Here is a 16,690-nt window from a genome sequence, read left to right as displayed (position 1 = left end):
AAACAAATGCAAAATGGTATTAAAAACATGAAGCCAGAAAATATGCAACCGGCCATACTGTGGAATCAGATTATGCCCGTGTGCAAATGAATGCGCGTTCGTCGTGTGAATGAGAGGTTTTTGCATCCCCAGAAAAATTGGCTCATTTTTCAAGAGAGCAAATGAGATTCATTACTGCTCAGTGTGTGGTGTGACAGCCTAGCCGTGCTCACACATCCAGAAACATGCTGGATGCAGCCGCCTCTGTTTGCAGTGTTGCCTTCCTCCACAGCACCCAGCACCGTTGCCAAGCAACCCACTAAGACTTAGAGACAACTAATAAACGATACGTCTTCACTGGTGAAACAGAAGCACCTTCACACGCCAAAAATGCACATTCACCTTCCCTCAGAGTTAGACCATTTACACTTCTGACTTATTATTATCTCATTTTTTTTCTCCAACAGGAAAATCACTAAGAAAACAAACAAACAAACACTTCAGTTAATTGTTGGTTTTACTGTTATTATTAAATTATGAAATTTATTATAAAATATTATAAAAATGTCACAGCTTTGTCCAAATGTTTTTGTTTTTTTTATGTCATATTGATCCAGTCTGGAATGATTGGTGTATAAAATTTTCTGTGTGTGTTCACAACTAATTCATTATACGTGCATTAATAACAGTGCATAATAAGCAAAATAGCAACCAACTAATAAAAACTATCATTCTGAAGCAAATGAAATTCAAGTCTCCCTTTAAACTACATTTTTAATAGCCTACAAATATGCAATATGTCCTTTTATATGTCTTTTCCATGCAGGAGGCCCATGTTGATAATAATGCAAAGATGAATTGTTTTTATTAGTTTCTAGACAACAGGGGAGAAACTTGCAGCAGGCTCAAGAGAACAAGTGCTGAGTTTTTAACAACAAAACTGTTCAGCAAACTGTTGCTTTTCTGTTTTTCTTTTTTTTTTTTTTTAAAGAGGCTCAATAAATTTAGTCCTTAGGAAGAGTTTGCGTGTGACCTGGCTTTCTTACCTCCAGGGATGAAGGGTTTGTAAGGGGCTGCAGGGGCTGCATGGGCTGCATGGGCTCAGGAGGGTGGGGCTCTGGCATGTGGGTGACAAACTGTAAGAGCAAGACATGGTCACGTGGATTAGTGAGCTGCCTCAGCAACTTGGCCCGTCGGGTGTCTGTCATCTGTCAGCGTCGGAGCTTTGGTGTAAGGTTAGAGGTTGATGCCCGCTTCTCTCCGGCTGACATCACCGCCAGTCAATGGTGACAGACTCTCACCAGCTGCCAAAGCCAATGCCGGTCTGACAGCACTGTTTGTTGCAGGCTGGCTGGATGCATCCCTCGATGCATCTGATTAGCCGGCTACTAATCTCGCGTGAGCGCTTGCACAACAGGAAGTTAGCAGTTGCTTGTCAACACACCAGACAGGAAGTTTCAGCATCCAGCACACATTTATTGAACACCTAATGCAATATTTAACTGTGTCAGGGCATGCCAAAGAACAGATAAAAGTAGGTCCCACTTCCTAAAAGAAAAAAAAAAGAACAATACACTGAGTTCCTGTGCACCCAAACCTGAACACACACATGCCTGAATGGTACTACCTCTAATTAATCTCAACCACCGCTTCACACTTTAATGCACCATCAAAATATGAACACTGGGCTCGCTCAACCGCTCCTGAAGTCTATACCTTGCTAACGCTGACATGGTGTGTGAAGCATTTTTCTATTGAGTTCATTTCTCAGATTTTAAGCTGTGCCTTAGGGGTTCCACAAAGCTGCTATTGTTTCAGTGCTGCAGAAGCTTCTCAGTGCTAAACATGGCACTGGCTACCACAGCACTAATGAACATGTTGTCATAGTAATACAGGGCGGATGGTAGGAAAAACAACTCCTTGCACAAAGACTCCTCATTCTGTAGTGTCGGCTCATAATTAAGCAACACATGCAAGTCGTTGCACTGCATTTGATTTTGCACATCTTCTCCTTAAGACCCTTAAAGAAAAGCCCTCAGTGGTGCTTGAGTGAATAATCATCCATCATTTCCATATTGCACTTCAGTTTTATCTGCACTCTTGTCCAGGGTGTAAAGAGAGTGGAAAATCTGCGACTGAGTCATTGCTGGCATTTGCACAGAATTTCATATTTTCCTAGATGTTCAGGGAGACTCTGATATTCAGAACTGTGGTAGCTACAGCCCTTCAGATAGCAGCCGGATTGTCTTTGCTTAAAAATTAGAATCATAACAAGCCAATTATAACTGTATTCAGACTTACTGGCTTCTTATTATTCCATGTTATTCATATTGTTGCTTATAAGACCTAAAAGCAAAGCCTTAAATCTGAAAACAGGGAAATCGATGCGTGGCATTGTTCCTAAGAACATACAAAAGAGGCATAAACAGGCAAGTCTAGCTTCAGCTAAATACTCGAAGAGCACAATTCTCCACAATGAGTGTTACTTCTCACATTTGCACTTCCATTAGTGGCTTGGTTCATTACGACCCTGAACCCCTCCCTGTTCACAAAGCGTGAAACCTCCCCTGTATCTCAGTGCAGGAAAAGAAGCTAAGGAGCGCCTAAAAATGAAATGAAACCAACGCATGCTCAGCCGAGATGGTCCACAGAGGAGGCAGATGGATGGATGGATCAGAGGATGATGAAGATGCGAGAAGGGAGCTCCTACGCCTTATGGATCAGCATCTAGTGGGCAGCAGAAACCCCCCACCCCACCCCACCCTCTCCCTTACCCCTCCCTATTTTTCCATGCAAAACAAAAAAAGAAGCTATATTCACTCAGGAGGAAGAGTGGGTGGACATACTGTAAGACTGCAGTCATGGGCTTTGATAGAGACATAAATTACAGGTTAGCAGTTATAAGAAAATGCAGTGTCCTGCTAAATAAAATGCCATTGGTGTGTGTTGGTGCTGTGGAAAGGCCATCATGTGATTCATGCAGGAATTTTGGAGCAAGGTTTTTTTTTAAAAAAAAGAGACAACAGAGCAGGAAAGTCATGAGGCATAACTCACACTGAAATTAAACATTTGGTGTGATTAAAGTAAAAGGATCTGAAACAGTGTTGAGAACCTGGATGAAACAATTTTACAGCACTGGAGTGTGCTGTGTGTCTAATTACTTTAATAGCACCTGGTCTCTGATATATCCTATTTGCACCGCTCAAGACTTTGGACAAAATATTTCAGTGTCTTCACAAGTTTAGCGCCGTTTCGGTAGTTTGGCTTTGTGCATTTAACTAGTCATGAACTGAGCAAACACAGATCCAGTTCAAGGCTGGAGAGCTTGATTTCTCCACTTCAGCTCAGTTTAAAGATTAACATGCAGGCTGGGAAAGTGCCAATTCTAAGCCTGGTTTTTCTTGATGGTACTGATGATATTTCAAAGGACAAGATGGTTGCTGATAAGACACCTGTTGACTCAGATAGTCTCCTGAGTACATTGTCTTCAAAATATGAGAATAAATTGAAGCCGTTAGCAAGACAATGAGAATGCAATCACCCTGGGAGAGAATGTAGGGATTTATTTATTTATTTTGCATCTTTCAGGCTCAGATGGCTGTTTAACTTCGCTATGTAGCAGACAGCTGAAGGTTAGAACTACAGCCCCAGCGCATCTAAAAGTCTGTTGACACTAGTCTGTTGACAGTAGCACGCAAGTGCGTATCTGCTGTCAATTCTCTCTTATTGCAACTTCACATTTAGCAGTTACACAGGGCAACTAGTGGTTTTACACCTGCAACACAGAACGAAAATTTTCTTTTTAAAAAAAAAAGCAGAACTTACTCCAGAGTCAGAGAGGGGATCTTCAGTTTATCTCGTCTCGACTTCATTCTCGCTGAGCACCGAGCTGGGGCTTCACTTACCACAGCGCAGCAGCGCTCGGGCTCACAGCCGGCTTCCAGCCACTCATCTCTGCTGTGGGTGACTAAAAATAAACCCTTAAACGAAGTATCGTCTCCCAGAGGCTTCAGCGGATTCCGGGTTGATTCTCCTTAGCAACAGATACAATGAAAACGTAGTTAAGTCTAATATAAGTAAAGAGCCTCAGCGGTTTTGCGCTTTTGTTTATTTTCCCCGTCCGTCTTTAGAGCGCACCGGAGAGTGAGCGACTGCCACAAAAACGAGGGAGCGATGGGTCACCGCTAACCTCCATGTGACTGGTGGGAAGGGAGGAAAAGGGGGGAGGAAGGGGGGGTGGCCAAATCAATTTGGGCGGTGGGTGACAGTCATGGCAGAGGCGAGGCTGGGTGAGGACGAGGGTGAAATTCATGTTGGGAGCGAGGTTTATTTACAAATCTCATGATTTTCGTTTCCTTTAAAGTGAAGATACCTTGAGGTTTGGTCATTTCATATGGCTTTAATTGTCTTTCTTTGTGTTCCTTCTATGCGTTAAGTATTTTTTCCATTTCTAGCTGCTTCCTCTGGCGCTTCTTTTTTTAATATTAACAGCTTTTGCACTCTGGAACCGAATGAAGGCGCATAACACTTGCAGGCTGCTAGTCGTGATGAAGCTGGGGAATACCTCTGCTGGAAACCGTGACAGCTGCTGCACAACAAGACGCGCGTTTCTCACTCTCTGTTCGTGTGCGCGCATGTGGTGACTGTCCTGCTGTTCTGAGCCTTTCTGTTCAGTTACACAGACACATTTACATTTACACAGAGGGCAATACTGGCAGTGTGCGCACGTGGCCAGGCTGAGACCGTCTACCTAAACCACAGTTTGGAGCATCTGTAATTGGCTCCTCGGGTCTGTGCGCACGTGCGGACTGGCTGGGGGGGGCGGGGGGATAGGAGTTTCTCAGCCTCCCCGAAGGGAAAATTTCCAAGCGTAGTTTATGTGCGAGCATGTGTGGATGTGTGTTTTTAAGCGCCTGCTTAAAAATCAATCGATTCTCCTGTGGCGCTTCTCCTGCAGGTGGATGTATGAGCGATATCCAGCAATAGCGCCGTCGAAAGTCAGCTGTGAGCACCCAGTCTGTGGGCTTTATGCACGTGTGCACGAAAGGTGGAGGTTTACTGAAACTATTAACAGCTCAGCTCGGTCCCCAGCAGTGATGGCACTAAAATCAGAGTCCCAAGTTCAGCAGTCCGCACCATTCCAACATTACCACTTTATTACTATTGGACTGATATAAAACCGATCTCTGTACTCAACATTACTCTTCTATGCCCAAGTTGCCACATTTATATTTGATCATGAATCATTTAGATTCTTTTGATGCTTGTCTTTCTTGAAAATGAAAAACAAGGAATGATGGAAAAACTAAGAAACACACTAAAAGCAGAACAATTTCAACCACTGCACTGTTATTAGTAGTTGTTATGTATGGTTTGTCTTTGCTTTTTTTTTATGTGTGTGTGGACTACGAGTCTGTTAAATAAATATCAATCAAATCAATCAATCAATTATTATTATTATTTAAATGGTAAATCAACTGATTGTTCATTTAGGATCACATTTTGTCACGCTCTTTTTTGCTCTGTTTTTGGTCCTAGGCAACTCTTCAGGTAACTCTTTAGTTGCCAAATACTCCATTATCTTCCTCAAATGGTTTGTGACAGCGTTTGTCTACAATTTGGTGTTTGGCAACCGATACAGTAACACTGCAGCCAAACGATGAACTGAATTTAGCATTGTTCCCGGTGTTGTGCCAGAAAGTGATCGTCTGCCAAAAAATGATTTCCAATGTTGCCATACATTTTTAATGCATAATATCTTTGCTTATATTGGTAAATAGGCTGTTGTCGATAGGATTTATGGAGGGCGTATATATAAAATAAAGAAATTACCTGTGTGTGTTATTATATCCACATTGTCATCAATCCAACAATTTCTGCTGTCCTCTTTGCCAGATCTGTCTTAAAAGGCATTTTAATGTCAGTGAAAGTTTATACCCAGATAAATAAAGAATATATAAAAGTCAATTTGTCAATTTTTTGGCAAATACCAGAAATCACTTTTTGGCACAACACCGGTCTTTGACATCATCTCCCAACCCTGCCAGGGATTTTTGTGGAACTATAAAGGTGGTGTAAGAATGATGAAAAAAAAAAAAAAATCTAAACTAGAAAGGTGAATGTTGGTTGTATATGGAGCTATTGTGTGGAAAGATGGAGATGTACATTGTTGACACTTTCAAGAGCCTGTGGTGTGTGTGTGTGTGTGTGTGTGTGTGTGTGTGTGTGTGTGTGTGTGTGTGTGTGTGTGTGTGTGTGTGTGTGTGTGTGTGTGGTGTATAGTGGTGGTAGGGGTTCCCATTCTCAATTGCTTGGTAGTTGTTTTGTTAAAGCAGCATTTAATAGCAGAGTCTGTTTCCATCACGGCCAGTTACCATGGAGATAAGGGCTTTCCTGCTCTTCCTTTCTGTGTGCGTCCTCCCATCACTGCTGTGTGAGATTCAGCTTATGGTGATTGCAAAGTGCTAGTTAATACACATTTTTCTGTCATTCACATAAGTGTGGAGTGATGCAGTAAACTTTCAAGGTTACTATTTTTTATTATTAGTATTATTATTATTATTATTATAGTAAATCCAGCTTCTTTCTGGAAACGCATATGAGCACATCTTTCCACAGAGCCCTACTGAGGCTTTTTGTTATAGCTCTCATCCAGCATCTCACCCACATACACTGCTTCACCGACAAGAGAGAGAGGACTCACTGTGCCCCCAAACCTGTGAAACGTGAGGTGAGGCGTTGCTTCAGTCAGCAGTGCTGCATGGGAGGAGCAGAGACTGCAAAAACACTCCACCAATAGCATAAATAAGACAGTTAATGCAAACAGGATTTGCTTAACAACATTATGCAGACATGTTTTTGTGGATCAAAGGATAATATAATTTATCTCCAATTGGAGAACACATACTGTACACAAAGCAGGAAAGCCTTGCAACCTGCTAACTTGACACTGTGGTAGTACTGAGCCTGCACGGGAGTAAATGCTTCACTGTAGCCGGACTTGCACTCAATTATCTGAGGATGCTTCCCGTGATGACCTAATAAAGGCTCCAGCATAACCTGAGGCCTTGATTTATTTCTTCATGGACTCTATTACAAAGCCCCTGAAACACTCTGCAGAATCTGATCTAAAACAGAATTTGCACACACTAATGTACAATGAGAAAAAACAGATTTTAAAAAACTAATGATGATAAAAAAAAAGAACAATTATGGGAGACTATGCCATTACCTTACTCGAACCCGTGCAATATAACCAAATAAAGTTATATTCTTATTGCTGGGTGACAGCAACAGAGGCATGTAACAGGACATGATGTGGTGTAAGAGATTCACAAAGGAAACAGTTTTGAGAATGTTGTGGTGCAGGAAGTAATACCACAGGGGGATGGTGAGATGCATGTGTGTTGAGTCTTTTTGTTTAAGTGTGTATGGGAGAGGGGAAAAAAAGAGCAGCATGTGATCACGTGTCAAGTAAATGTCATAGGACTATTTAGTCCACAAGATGGCGTAGAGATGCAATAATGACAGTGAAATAACCACATTAGTGTCTGCATCTGTAGTCAGGCGTATACACTCTCTTTATTACAATGTATGAGGTTGTTTGCTGTTGTGATTGCACTCACTGGACCCTGGTGGAAATCAATCTGCAGCCTTCTTTAGCAAAACAAATCACAGGTAAACTACATTTTCACTTCCAGTTGAATCTCTGAAAGCATGTACTGCACCGAGCGCTGCTTCTCCACGCACCCCTTTTCATTCCCCACATGATTATACACCACTGCAGCATGTCATTAAAATTTGGCATTCTCTCCCTCAGTCTGTGTTTTGTTCCGTCTCCCTATTCACACTTTTTCTTTTCTCTTTTTTTTCTTTATCTTCACCCCCACCAGTCGTGGCAGATGACTGGCACCTCCCCGAACCGCATAATTCTGGAGGGTTTCTTCCTGTTAAGAGGGACTTTTTTCTTCTCACTTTTGCAAAGTGCTTGCTCATAAGGGGTCACTTTATTGTTGGGATTTTCTCCAGAATCCTGCAGGGTCTTTACCTTACAGTATAAAGCACTTTGGGGCAACTGTTGTTCTGATTCTCCACTATATAAATGAACCTGAACTGAACTAAACCCAAATTATATACAGGCATGAATTTGTTTGTATTACACTGACACTATAGTGCCAAATATGTTACTTTCAGTGTATCCACTTTTCTTTGTTTGTGTGATAAATTCTTTGTGTGTGATTGCAGATTATATTGCAGTAAAAAAGGCAATGTTACTGGGTTTTGCCAGAAATGAATGTATAAATGAATGAGAGCTACTGTTCCTCCACATTAAATAGAGCCAGATGTGGTTTGGGGCACCTGTGATTTCTGGATGCCTTAAGGGTGAAGTGTTTCAGCAATATCCATATGGGAGGAAAACCTAAAACAAACCCAGCTCATCCTTGAGAGATGATATAATAATATATATGGATGGATGGACTGAAGTCTAAGAGAAATATATGGTGATATTTAACCCTAACAAAAATAATATTATGCAGAAGAAAGGAAATGTGAGCAACATAATATGTCAATCCACCATTAAGCATTGTTGTCATTGTTTGACAGCAACCATGAAGTGAAGCTCTCTGCAGAAGCTCTGCACTCTGTCTGCAGATAGAGCTACTGGATATCAACAGTTTACACCACTAGGGGTTCCATAGCATGGTAGCCTATTGTACTCAGAAAAATAATATCACAGTGAGCCATGATTTTCTAGTAAAGATATTTCTATGTCTGCTTGCTGCTTAATATATATATATATGTCACTGTGAACTGGTTAGGTGAAAAACCAGATGCTTTCTCAACTTCCAATTTACCAGGTAAACATCATAAGTAAGTGACACCTGATGGAAAGCCAGGATGTATATCCGAGTTTCATGGAATAGCATGTGTGTAGGCACTAAATATGCTTAAAAGCATCGAGAATTTATCTCCCTTGAGTTCATTTGAGGACAGGCTTCTGGCTACTTTCCAAAACACACTCAGTTGTTAAGAGATTTGCCCAAGAACTGCAGACCAACAGAAGACGCATCAACGTTTGCTTCCCTTACAGCTGAGTCATCAGCTTGAGACTAAGCCATGGGGTCTTTGTCCGTCACACTTAGTTTACATGGAGGTGCTGTGAGAAGAATGAACAGGAGCTCCAAGGAGCTGCCCAACTTCATCAACCACAAAAACATTCAGCAAATAAAATCCCCCCGTGCTGTCTTCAAATTGTGACTTCAGAGCCCCCAATTTCCTTTTCTGTGGTTGAAGTGTTACTGTGTATGTGTGTGTGTGTGTGTGTGTGCGTATGATGTACGAGTGACAGATTTTTAACACCAGTAGTGATAAGAATACCAATATGAGTGGGCAAAAATGCAATTTGGAGCGTTATTGCATAGCATCAACCATATGTTTAGTTAGGTGTGTAAAATTCTCCATAACTTTATTATTCTAACTGCATAGTTGTTTATTTTATATATTTTTTATTCATCAAGGGACAAATACACATCAGTTAACATGAACGTTTAAATGTTCAGTCATGCAGGGTACTTTTTGCAATACAAGTTGACTATCTCTATTTACAGCCAGCAGATCATTATTTTCATATGCATTCACACGCATTTCTTGGTAAATTCACTGTAATCTGATGTACTTTCAAAAAACAAGTCTGGTGTGTCAAAAAAAAGATCAAATCTGCAGACAGCTGTGGTCACAGCGGTTGATGGGTGAGCTCCATCTGTTCACAGTGAACACTGTTCTACGGGTTGCTTTGTGAGATATCTTTATTAGGCCATTCTTTGCAGTCTATCAAAGGCTGATCATTCACAATCCCAGTCACACATAAATAAGCTGAGGACACCATATTCATAATATGAAAGCTCCTTTTGTTTTCAATAATGACTCACACAAAATAGTATTAAGGATTCTATTTATTCGATTATAAATATCTGTGCTTGAGTCACAGAGGTGATGAAAACAGTGGATTTTGGTTAAAACCTGCAGATGTCTGTGGACATACAGGATACAGTGTGTTGTTTCTCAGAAGAAAGGTTGCTGCTGGAATTCTTAGAAGTAACTGCTTGGATGCTTTCTAATGTCATCCTGAAGCTGACTTGACTTTGAGCACTCATAAACTTGTTCACACGAGATCAATATTGCAAAACCTCATTTTTATGTTTAACGAGAGGCTGCTTTTCTGTGTTGCAAATCACTTAAGTTTGTCCTTTAAGAGAAACAGGATGTAAGAGTCTTCATTCTCCCTCAGAATATGAAGGAAACTATTTACTCTTCCTTACCCACATCATGTGAGTGACATCCTCCTCACAGTCTGCACCACATGTCCATGAACCCCTTTGAAGTCTTCCGTTACAGGAGGCGCTTATGATACTGAAGGTAGATAAATTGGTGTTGGTGTAAGTTCCTGTCTGCAGTTTCCTCCAGGCAGGCAGGCTGCTACTTGTCTAGAAGTGTAAAACTTAGACTTTATAACACGGAGGTAGCTGAAAAAAAACAGAAAGGTCAAAGACCAAGAGCGTCGCACCGGGCCTCCTGACTCTTCTACCATGGGTGAAAACACCATCACAAAGCCTCTTGGCTTAGTTTTGATCATCACAGCTCACATAGTGTTCAACGGTAAGCTTTCTTCTTCCTAAATGATGTTTTATTGTGTGACATCTGAGGTTTTGTGTCCTAACAGCTCAAGGTTCTTCTTTCTGTGATAATTAGATCGTGCACTGAATATTTTTTTTAATGTAACTCGTTGTAGTATATCTCTAATGCCATCTCAGTTTCCTACTGAATTGCCATTACTGAATCGCATTGGGGAGTTCCACATAACTCTGGTTCTGTGACTCAACTTTATTTGTCAGTAACTGTGTTTCCACTAGTGGTTTGTTATGAGTTTGGCTGTGGTATCTTTTGTAGTTTTACCACTGAAAACAGGTATTAAAACAGGGAGCTGCGTGTTTCATACCTGATAAATACACTCACATGTTTTGCATAAAATGAGCCTGTTGTGTGCTTGTGTTTGAGGTAAGAAAAGCATCGCAGCTTTCATTTGTATGTGATTCTTTGGCAATTCCAAATTTTTGTGTAAATGTATTCTTGTTCATAATGTATAGGCTTTAATATAATACAAATGTCTAAGTGATCATGCTAATATCTTTGTCACATGCCCTCAAATGCTTTGAGAGACATCGCATGAGTCAAAGGTTTAAATATTTCCGGCTGGGCAATAAAAGAACTTGGAACTAAAAACAATAAATAAAGCTGTTTAAATAAATGTTTCTTCACCTTTTAGTATATAAAAGAACTACATCTGGACTCCTATTTAAATATAATAATTAATACATCCAGCACCTGCTATTTAAAGATCTTTAATCTCCAACATAGTTTCTACAGAAGAGAAACTTTCAGATAATAGAGGCGATGGCACATCTAAGAAAGGCTACCTGAATTTTAGCTGCAGATGGTAGTGAGAGGTGAAATCAGGAGCAAATTTAGCATTAGCAGAACTTAAGCTTGCTGTGGCTAGTGCTGTTGGTAGTGGCTATGTTGCTATACTCTAGTTTTAAGTAGTAGTTTTGCAATACTTGTACTCAGGAGTTAAAGTGGGATTTGGCAGGTGGGGAATCCTTAGATCTAATGTAGTGGTGCAACAGGGGAAAGTTACCCACCTGCTTTCTTTGTGGAGAGGATCAGGACCTGTGCTGCTCTTTGTGAATTAAGACAACTGCTATCTATAATATAGACGATGTTACATGGACTATTGTGTTTTCATTGCTGCTTTCGACCAACTACCCATAGATTAGAGTGGAAAATGGCTCGTGATACTAGAGGTCATTAGCTCAAAATAAAAAAGGACAAAGCAGGTATGATCACGTGCTCATGATTTGGGGCCAACGAGTCATTATAGATTTATAAAATCTAAATATAATACCAGTAAAACATTAAACTTTTTTGCACACTAATGTTGGCCTATCAATATTTATAATGCAATAATAAAATAAACATTGCATGTAATTGTGAAATGGGCATGAAATGCACAGTGAGGACATTTATTTGCTCATTTTCATGTGATATTTATCACGTTACATGTACAAAGTCATTCTTGCATTATATCTCTCCTTCTGTCTCCATACAGACCCCAGCCATGCAGAAGTCATCGGGACCCTTGGCAGTAACATCACCCTTCAGTTTATATTTAATATCAGCTTTACCAAAACCAATTACATTGCAATTTATACATTAGGCGAGAAAAAGATTGATGATTATGCAAAATGGAAACGTTCCTTTGATATTTACCCCCAAAATTCATCTGTATTTTACCACATCACAAATCTCACTATAAACCACAGTAACACCTACTGGGCCAGTGTATTTCTGGGCTTTGGCAGCCCAGAAAAAAGTAATGAAGTCCAGCTGATCGTTGAAGAAAGGAACACAAGCAGTACAGGTAAGGACAGATGTGATTGTAAACTGCACGTACTATAAAATGACACAATACACAGCAGAGCAGCATCAAGAGCAGACTGTGAGTCTGTGGAATGCAAAAACATATTTAAAATGAGATGTCAGCAAAATTTTAGTTGTTTTTATTTATTCAACAATTTTTCTGAACTATTTCACACAAACAGACTTAAAACCAGCCATGTACAGTCACCGATTTCTCATCACCTTCCTCTATGTTTGTCTCTTTTTTCTAAGTCTCATAATAAATTAAGATAAGATAAGATTTGTCACATGCACAGTTATACACAGTACAATGCACAGTGAAAAGTATTTTGTACCTGCAACCATATATACACACATATAAATAAGAAGAATAAAAATAAGTAATTCACACTGTACACTATATACTATACACTATACATACACTTTTACATGGAATTATTGAATATTATATTATTTACATAGTGCAATAATAGTCCATTACATGATCATTCCTAATATCCTTCAAAACACAAGGCTTTCGATAATGATCAGTTAATTAATCACGTCTACTAGTGTTCACTGTATTAAATAAGAACTAAAAGTATCTCTCTTAGTGTCACCGATCTCTGCCTGTTGTCAGCCAGCTACTCAGATTTTTACACTAAGTGACCCAGTTAAGAAAATCCATTTGAATATAAGTCATTGAAAAGCTTTTTTGTTTTTTAAAGTAGAATAAATAGCCAACAAAATTCACTCAAATATCATTGTTGTAGGGTCCTCCTGCTCATTTATTTGCTACATTGTTGATAAAGGTCTGATGGGGGCCAGAAATATTAAAATGATGAAAGAAAAAAGTTATATTTTTTCACACCATATTGCAAGATTTTAGAGGATAGTTAATATTCAGCCAGTCCCTCATGAAACATCACTCTGCTGTAGATACCAGAGCACCAGAGCAGTACAGGATTAATACCACCTTCACTTATTAGCCTGGTTGGCTAGTTAGGCAATACAGTGCTTTGACCTAAATGCTAATTACTAATGCCGCTATGTTTACATCTTGATATAGAGCAGGAGCGCGTTTACCAATTTCACATTCTCAGCAATCTTAACAAAGTAGTCAACATGTTTTTGCACTAAACATAAATTAATTTTACAAATATTTGGTCATGACTGGGCTATTGGGCATATTCATTTCTCTACCTGACAATGAAGCTAGTTGGAAAGTCAGACTCATCAAACTCATCAGTAAAATTCATCCATTTGTGGAGTTGCTGAGATATTTCAGTCTAGATTAAAGCAGTTGAGATCACATGACCAGCACACACACACTGCAATAAAGTAGCTGAGATTACTGAGCCTTTTGTATTGTGACCACTTGGAACAATTCACAGTATATGAAGTTACTTGTTAATGTTTATAGAAATGTAGATCGCTGATCACTGTTTACACCTTCAGGTTGGTTTACAGTATCAGCTTGCAGCCCACAAGAAAGAGTCAAAGTGTCTAATTTCACTGCCTGCCGTACTTTATCTCTGTTGTTGCTGTTTTAAAATATGTGTAATACTGCATTTGTTTAACAGTGCAGTGAAAATGTGCATAGATCCACTGGGATCTAAACCTATTCAGTATCTTTCACAATTCTCATTTTGGGTTTCATTTCTTGTCAATGACATGGTGAGAAAATATGAGAGGCGAGTACATATTTTCATGATATTCTTTTAACTCCTACAGCTCCTCCAACGTTGACTACGCACACGGGAGCTCATGTCAATGAAAGTAGTCCCATTACCAACATCGTCATCGTCCTCGCGGTTTTACCTGTGGTCCTGTTAGCTACAGTACTCCCATGGTTGATCTGTAGTCTCGTGAAACCTACAGGTAAGCAACTATATACTATATAACTATATTAAAAAAAAATCTTCATCTCCAAATTTCATGGATATATTGTGTCTGTAGTCAGAATATGAGTTAAAATTACCTTGTTTTTTTTTTGTTTTTTTTTTTTGCAGATGTAGGATTTTATTTTCATTCCCATGCTGTAGTTTAAACATAATATTAGCTGAATTATAATAAAATCCATGCTAATATTTGACCTGACATATCAGGAAGTTTTAATTCAGTATTCTCAAAATATAAATACTGCAGCAGTATAAAGCCAAATTGTCTGTATAAGCTGTATAAGGCTGCAGTCGGTAGTATTTACTAGTTTTTCAAGCAGGCAATGTAATGGGTAAGGAAACATTTGTTATTCTGTGGAAAAAATTTGCAGTTGTGTGGTTAGATGCTCAAAAATGCAAACCAGATTGCAGTTTCACATCCTTGTGATAGATGCGATGATTCATCTCTTTTGAAAATAAGTCCTCCTTCAGTGCATGTAAATCTAATTGTTCCTACTATCACTGAGAGATGGGTGGAAAAAAATAGCTTGCATTATTTGTTCACTAATACGAGAGCGCTTTCACTTCAAAGGTGAACCCCTCTGGCCTACTTTGAGTAGGAACGCTGGCGCGTTGAAATAATCTGACAGCCCCTGTGACCTCAGAAACCACACTTGAAGAGTTCCCGTACGTGTATACAAATGCAAGCTTTTGCTGACTGTGCAATCCTGTATCATGTTGTGCTAATCCGGCCCAGCCGTTGTCCAGAAAGACAGAAATCTTGCTCAAAACCGATAGATGGTGGAAACAAAACTGCTCTCGTTAGCAATTCACATGGCGTACTTGCACCATTCGAGGACAGAAAATGTTAAGTGTTTGGCACAAACATAAAAAAAAGCTTAAACTATGTTATTAAAAAAGTTAAAGCCAGACTTCATCAAACTAAAATAAAATGTAACTTATTTTGGCCATTATTTGTTTTAAAATGGTTTAATTTGATAAACTTAAACATAGGATTCTTTGCTTTTGATCACTTTAGCTTGCTATGGCCAATTATCATTTAATCTGCATACTAATTCATTCATTTATTCATGTACTGGTATTTTCATAAGAAGACCAATACCATTTTTTTTTTCATATTTGTTTCCAGAGATGGGGTCAGGAGATGATGTTAAGCCTAGCTTAGCATTAAGTAAGTAAAAAGCAATCCTAACACTGTGTAATGGTGACAAAAGGCTGATATGAGCACGATAAAAGCTCACTGATAACCATGCAGTCTTTTTTGACTCCACCCAGTAATGTTTATTTTGTTGATTTTAAACTGGCAGAGTGAAACTTTGTCTCCTGTTTAATTGCACGAACACTTCCGTTGAATTTTTTTTTTTTCTTATCTGGTGCATCAGAGACTTATCTTGGATGTTATTTCCTTCACACTCCTAGGTAGTGTAGCATACTCCTACTCTTACTTCCTATCATCTAAAAAATTCCAAAACATGCAGCAATTTAATGTCTTTAAAGTTTAGATTTTTCTGTTTTAACGGGTTTTTTTTTTTTAGTATAACAACGGAAAATATGTAAATCATGGATAAACTACCGTGGGCTGTAGCGATAATTAGCAGAAATTTGATAAGGAAATTTTGGTTTATAACATCCACAAATGCCTCTTCAGCAAAACTCATGATATATACGCGGCTGAAATAAAAATATTTACCTGACTTACCATTTCACCTGTTTTTCTTCTTATGCAGACAAACAACAACAACAACAACAACAACAACAAAGGCCAGGCCAAAGCTCAACTCTCACAGTGCATGTAAGAAAGATTTTTTTTTTAAAGGGAAAAGTGTATGAAGATAAACATAGAGAACAACTACAGAAATTCTTCAGCCTGACTCCAGTCATTTTCACAGGAATCAATTGAGTCATCGAGCAGTATGCCCACAGCCTCGGTGATCTACAGTGTCTTGGACTTCCCCAGAAGACCTCCAACAGCTGTGGAGATTAACCCAAGAGATACAGAGTATGCAGCTGTCAGCTATCTCCAAGAGAAGAGATACATGTGATGTACGGCTGATTGTAAACATGCTAATTTTTTGTTCTGTACATAACCTAAATGTCTATATGTCTATATATATATATATATATATATATATATATATATATATATATACACACACACACATATGTGTGTGTGTGTGTGTGTGTGTGTGTGTGTGTGTGTGTGTGTGTGTGTGTGTTGTGTGTGTGTGTGTGTGTGTTGTGTGCTTTTGTAATACAGGAACATGCCCTTTCAGGCTTATTGCACTATTTCACAAACAAAAGATTTGGGAGAGGAAGAGTCTGCATGGGTAGTGTGTATGTAGGTGTCACTTTGT

General features: G+C 39.2%; 2 protein-coding genes across 3 annotated transcripts in view; one reads left to right on the top strand and one right to left on the bottom strand.

Annotated features, from left to right (window-relative positions):
• Positions 1-3,874, bottom strand: part of mast3b (microtubule associated serine/threonine kinase 3b) — a 44,537-nt gene extending 40,663 nt beyond the window's left edge. For both annotated transcript variants that reach the window (XM_030727099.1, XM_030727100.1), the window contains exons 1-2: positions 3,805-3,874; positions 1,026-1,115 (exon numbers count right to left, since the gene is read on the bottom strand). In XM_030727099.1, the coding sequence (XP_030582959.1) occupies positions 1,026-1,115; positions 3,805-3,851 (137 nt within the window). In that variant the 5' untranslated portion in view covers positions 3,852-3,874. The remainder of the gene's footprint in view (positions 1-1,025; positions 1,116-3,804) is intronic.
• Positions 3,875-10,565: 6,691 nt separating this feature from the next.
• On the top strand, positions 10,566-16,393 carry LOC115778847 (uncharacterized). The gene is made up of 6 exons (XM_030727201.1): positions 10,566-10,635; positions 12,146-12,457; positions 14,170-14,316; positions 15,466-15,507; positions 16,064-16,128; positions 16,226-16,393. Exons 1-6 carry the CDS (start codon positions 10,566-10,568, stop codon positions 16,376-16,378), a joined length of 789 nt encoding a protein of 262 aa, XP_030583061.1. The 3' UTR covers positions 16,379-16,393.
• The last annotated feature ends 297 nt before the right edge of the window (positions 16,394-16,690 follow it).

This window comes from Archocentrus centrarchus, chromosome 4 (genome assembly GCF_007364275.1).
Source record: "Archocentrus centrarchus isolate MPI-CPG fArcCen1 chromosome 4, fArcCen1, whole genome shotgun sequence".
Taxonomy (NCBI): Eukaryota; Metazoa; Chordata; class Actinopteri; order Cichliformes; family Cichlidae; genus Archocentrus; species Archocentrus centrarchus.
This window is presented reverse-complemented; position numbering and strand designations above follow the sequence as displayed.